This window comes from Macrobrachium rosenbergii, chromosome 30, assembly GCF_040412425.1.
Source record: "Macrobrachium rosenbergii isolate ZJJX-2024 chromosome 30, ASM4041242v1, whole genome shotgun sequence".
Classification (NCBI taxonomy): Eukaryota; Metazoa; Arthropoda; class Malacostraca; order Decapoda; family Palaemonidae; genus Macrobrachium; species Macrobrachium rosenbergii.
Genome location: NC_089770.1, coordinates 23,489,658 through 23,495,559, shown reverse-complemented (window position 1 = coordinate 23,495,559; position 5,902 = coordinate 23,489,658). Strand labels below are relative to the sequence as shown.

Here is a 5,902-nt window from a genome sequence, read left to right as displayed (position 1 = left end):
CAGGTGGTTACAATACAACTATTACCAATAGAATGCCAACTGTATAATAGACACCACAATATATGGTTTAGTCACATAAACACTGCTACATTAAATATCAAGACTTTATTGGAATAAACAAATAAATTTGACATTAAAAGGATCAGGATTTTTGATAGACATTTGAGGGCAACATAAACTCTAAAAAGAGTCAAGGAACAGATCTGAAACGAAACATCACTTTATTAAGGTGCCCCTACACGATCAATATTAACCATCAATTTTCTGGTATTGTCGAAACTATTGAACGGTTGTGGTTAAGACTGAATGGTTGTTCAATACTTGTGAAACAATTGACGTGGTTGAAGTTGACTCAATAACAAATGTTTGGTCTGAAGATGTTATTGGGCAATATACCTCACTTTTTACCCCGCCGCCGTCCCGGTAACATGTCTGGCAGGGGAGTAGGGGACAATATGAACTTCAAGCAGGCGGAGAGAGAATTCCTCATAGAGTGCATTCGCCTTTATAAGGAATTACCATCATTGTGGAAGATAAAAGCAGATGATTATAATGACCACAACAAAAAATGGGAGGACTGCATCATACTCCTCAAGAAATATAGGGAAAGGTACCCAAAGGCAGGAGTTGAGGATGTGAAAAAGAAGTTCAATTCATTAAGGACAAACTTCCGCAAAGAGCTGAAGAAGGTCCAATCTTCAAAGAAGTCGGGTGCAGGTTCTGAAGATATCTATGAGCCAACACTGTGGTATTACAACGAGATGGAATTTCTTCAAGACCAGGAAACTCCTTCTGAATCTATCTCTATGATAAATGATGCTGAGGACTCTGACTTGGCAGGCGAATTAAATTTAGTAAGCAATCCTAAATTTTATTATGATAAAACTTAAAATATATTTGTCTGTCTACGTAGTGAGAGAGATTATTTTGACAGTGACTGAAATTATAAGATACCTGCATTTATTTGTGCAAAGCTTGTATAAAAGTAACGAAATAACAATTAATGCAAAATATATTTTTTAATAGTTCCATAAACATGTAGCACAGTAAATTGTAATTTTGTAATGTAATAAACTTTACATTGCTTAAGGAAATGTTATCTAATCTTAGAAAATATGTAACTGAATTAAAAATCTGAAAATAAGTTATATGACCTATTTGCTCGTCTGAAATACATATTTAAGTCAATTTTTACCTGATTATTACACTAAGCTAGAATAATTTAGTTTATTTTATATGATTTTATTGCTTGTCTTGCCATGTAACTTTCCCTCCAGAGTTGAAATATTCACAAAAAGTATCTCTGATTTGCTTGGCTAGAAATGAAGAACGATTGTTGCAAGTATGTTGCAAATGTGTCAAATTTGTATTTGCTCTGCATGGCTCTTGAGTCACCTCTATGTTTTCAACGTTACCAATTTCTTCAATGTATTCGTGCGAATTTCTCTTTGCTAGATAATTATGTAGATAGCAACAGGCCAAAACAATTAGTTGTGATTTCTCTGGAGACAACAAAATAGCCCGTCTAAAGACCCCAAAGTGAGCAGTTAGCATGCTGAATGTATTTTCGACTATGCGTCTTGCATGACTTAATCTATAAATAAAGATTCGCTTTTTCACATCCACTTCTGTCTGAGCATATGGCTTCATTAGATTTTCTGACAATGGGAAAGCATTACCACCAACCAAGACAAATGGAAGTTTTCTCATACTATTTGGCAAGTACTGAGACTCTGGCAAATTAAGAGAACCTTCATGAAACATTCCTCCCAATTTTGTTTCACCAAATACTCCTCCATCAGACACCCTACCATTAATACCTACATCTGCCATTAAAAATTCATAAAACATTCCTCCCAATTTTGTTTCACCAAATACTCCTCCATCAGACATCCTACCATTAATACCTACACCTGCCATTAAAAATTCATACTTTGCATTTACTACTGCCATAAGGACTATGCTGAAATGATTCTTATAATTGTAGTAAAAAGATCCGGAATAGGCTGGCCTCTTAATCTCCACATGCTTCCTTAGCTCTTCGTTGGGTGAGTCGATAGAGCTGTGGACTGGAACTCGCTAGACTGGAGTTCGATTCCCCGGCCGGCTGATTAAGAGTTAGAGGAATTTATTTCTAGTGATAGAAATTAATTTCTCGCTATAATGTGGTTCGGATTCCACAATAAGCTGTAGGTCCCGTTGCTAAGTAACCAATTGGTTCTTAGCCACGTAAAATAAGTCTAATCCTTCGGGCCAGCCCTAGGAGAGCTGTTAATCAACTTAGTGGTCTGGTAAAACTAAGGTATACTTAACTTTTTTCCACATGCTTCCCATCGATAGTTCCAATACAATTTGGAAAATTCCATCTATCACTGAATTCCTCTGCAATATTGTTCCATTCATCTCTTGTGGTTGGTAGCTGTAAAGACTATAACAGTGAAAGTACTTATTAATCATAAGTTATACATTCATCCAGCAATTTGCATGCACACATTTTTGTTACATGATTTTTAATTCAATTTATTTATAATTTCAGACGGATTCTCGTGAAGCAGAGCGTCCCCATGCAAAGGAAGGTGGATGAGCAACGAGAACTAGCATCCCTTGCATGCAAACGTCTTCGAGGAATTGAAAACAAGTATGAAAGACTGGCATCTGCTTGGGCATTGGAATTGCAGGAAATGGATTCAACCCAGGCAGCATATGCTAAAAAGGCTTTCAATGACATTATGTTCGAGGGTCAGATGGGCATTCTGCATCGGGACTCTGTCATCATTAATCGGCAACATAACACAGCAGGCACCCCCAGTGGTACTCCAAAATCCTCAGCCACAAATAAATAAAAGATCATTCCCACTGTAAATATGGTCACATCTGATAGCTCCCAACAACAAAATAACATCTCTGCATTCTTTTCTAGTTTCAAATAAGTATGTACAAAACCATTAAAATTGGATGCGAAATAAAAAAAATAAATTTTCTTACCTTAATATAATTTTGGAGGCATTTTATAATGGCTCTGCAAGTTTCCACAACAATGATGCTGCTAATAGACTGTGGAGACACGGCAGTAACAAATTTCAAGTCTTCAAAAGTGTTACTACCTGTAGCAAAGATCACAACGTAAGGTGATTGATAACCGACTGTTCAGTTAGTGAGATAGCTTCTCTCATGACTGTTTTTCTTTTGGAGATCAATGGAGTCACCATAAACAATAACTCCTCAAAACATTCACTGTTCATCCTTAAGAAATTCTTAAAATCATTAGGCTCACTTAATTTCAAGTGTGTTAACAGATTTCCATGGCTATATTCATGTCTCCTCTTATACCAGTCCTTCATCCAGCGACGCCTTTTCTTTTTTTTATCCAAACAAAGTATCAATGCAACTGAAATGCATGCCGTATCCAAAATAGATGACATGTTAACTGTACGAAGCCTAGTGAGGAACTAAAGATTGACCATTAAAACTAAACCGTGTTGAGGAAAATCTTTTTTCATGCCAAAAGATTGATCGTGTAGGGGCACCTTTATACTTATATTCTTCTACAGTACGTAACACTACATGGTCTTTCTGTTATTATCTTATCAGGTGGCTGGAACAGCGTAGGATATCCTTCTCACCTGCTGCCACACGCCCTGAGCTGCTGCTCATTTGCCAACAAAATCGGCCGGAACGAAGCTATGAAGTGGATAACACCATCCGTGAGTGAGGCCACGAGGTTGTGCGCTTGCCAACCGCCCATCCGGAGCTCAATACAATTGAACAGGTGGGCGTGTATGAAGTGGTAAGTGCGTTCCTCCCTCCGTCGAGTCACACGGGCTGACCTGCAGGCCAGGTTGCAGGAAGCCATGCTTTCCGCCACCCCAGAAGAGTGGGCAGGAGCTGTTAGACAATCCCTTCATTTTGAGGAGTACTGGAAGTCGGACAGTATCCACGAAAGCGTGGAACCAGTCATCACTGACATCATCGCTAGCGACGATGAGGACGGGGATGATGACCTCTTCCTCGAGAGTGACGACGAAGACATTTTGTAAATAATTATGTACAGTGTTAGACGTGTTATTTGTACATCTAAACATATTTATTAAAACACAATGATTATAACAATATGTTCCTCATTCAAACTGATTTCAATATATTTTCCTTTCCATGCATATCAATATAAATCGTGTTACATTTGATTGAAATTAGTAGGTAAATAACAGCTTGCCCTCAAAATCTTGACTCCTACCATTACCTTTTATTTGCATCGAGTATGATATAAATAAAAAAATCAAAGAAAATTAGCAAAGGGTTACATTAACCGAAATAAAACAATGGCGTTGACCTTTACACGTCTAACAATTGAGGGAAATGAGGTATCACTGCTTTTCATTTGAATTCTACTTCTAGTGACCACTCCTGACTTGCTGCAAATAGAAGGCTATAGGGTCAAAAACTGAGCTAAGACAAAACGGATGGTCTTCTTGTATTCCCGCCCTCAATAGATGTAGGTCTAACAAATGAGCTATAGGCAGGTTCATTCCATGGATGAATTACGCACATTGAATTATTTGTAAAGTGGAAACCAGACGATTATCAAGAAAATGGAAGAATTCCAAGCTAACAGCTTAGAGGTTGCGATGAAACCTCCACAAAATAATAATAATAATAATAATAATAATAATAATAATAATAATAATAATAATAATAATAATAAAATTATTGAGAATGATAAAGCAATCAAGGGGACGATGACAAATCCTACTCGGCATCACTGATATTGCTGGAGCCTAGGATGGGTACTGATATCAATCAGTGAATATGTCATCGGCAAGTGGGCAGAGCCACAGTGGAGAGACGTTTTCCCCATATGTAAACTTCTCTTCAGGGTGAGTGGAGCCTCATGACGTCATAGGTTATCGTCACTATTGAGTTCAAAACTCTTAGCTGCGATTTTGATGGCTCTGGCATAGGAAACAGACTTTTACTTTGATAAGTACCAGAACTATTGAACTTAGGTACTCAACAATACTTGCAAAAATTAGGTAGGGTTATAAAAGATACACTTTCCAACCTTTATCCGATGCTTTGATAAAAAGGTGTTCAAGAAAAACCGTGTTTCATTGGCTCTGAATTGCATAGTAAGTACTACGTACCTGAGGTTTTTCCCGGGCAGGTGCCTAGCGCCCAACATACCAGCGAATTTTACCCAACACAGTGAAAGGGGTAAGTCGAATGAAATGATAGCAATTCGAGCGCTGATGGTTCAGGGAAGTTGGGTAAAATTCGCTGGTATGCTAGGCCATAGTCACCTCCCCGAGAAAAAACTCAAGTATGTAGTACTTAGATTCCAACTCCTTTTATGACTATGTGTCCGAATTGCTAATGCCCTGGACTCTCACTTGAAAGGCTGGGGTTCGGTCCCGTGTGAGTCGGAAACTTTAGATATAATATATATATATATATATATATATATATATATATATATATATATATATATATATATATATATATATATATATATGATACTATATATATATATACCTGAACTGACTTTATCCTTTGGAAGATGGGGGCTCTGAATAGAACTATACAATGGTTTCTACCGCATTCATACTTTGGTGAATAATGAGTGAAACACGTATGCAAACATTTCTATAACATCCGACACTGCATACACCTACACACACATACAATTCACCATTGCACCCAAAGCATAGTATACACTTGATACTTAATATCAAACACAAAACGTTTTGCAGTGAATTAGTAACATGAAAAGCAGGAGAATGTAGAAAAGAAAAAGCGGAAGGGAAAACGATTGCCTGGAACAATTCTCACATTATTATGACTACGTCTTTTGCAGGAAAATCTCGGGAGAATGTCAGCGGCTAATGTCACGGTATTAAGAAATCGG

At 37.4% G+C, this 5,902-nt stretch overlaps 1 protein-coding gene across 1 annotated transcript; it reads left to right on the top strand.

Annotated features, from left to right (window-relative positions):
- The first annotated feature begins 428 nt into the window (after positions 1 to 428).
- Positions 429 to 2,843, top strand: LOC136854841 (uncharacterized). The gene is made up of 3 exons (XM_067131376.1): positions 429 to 854; positions 2,038 to 2,048; positions 2,537 to 2,843. Exons 1-3 carry the CDS (start codon positions 429 to 431, stop codon positions 2,841 to 2,843), a joined length of 744 nt encoding a protein of 247 aa, XP_066987477.1.
- The last annotated feature ends 3,059 nt before the right edge of the window (positions 2,844 to 5,902 follow it).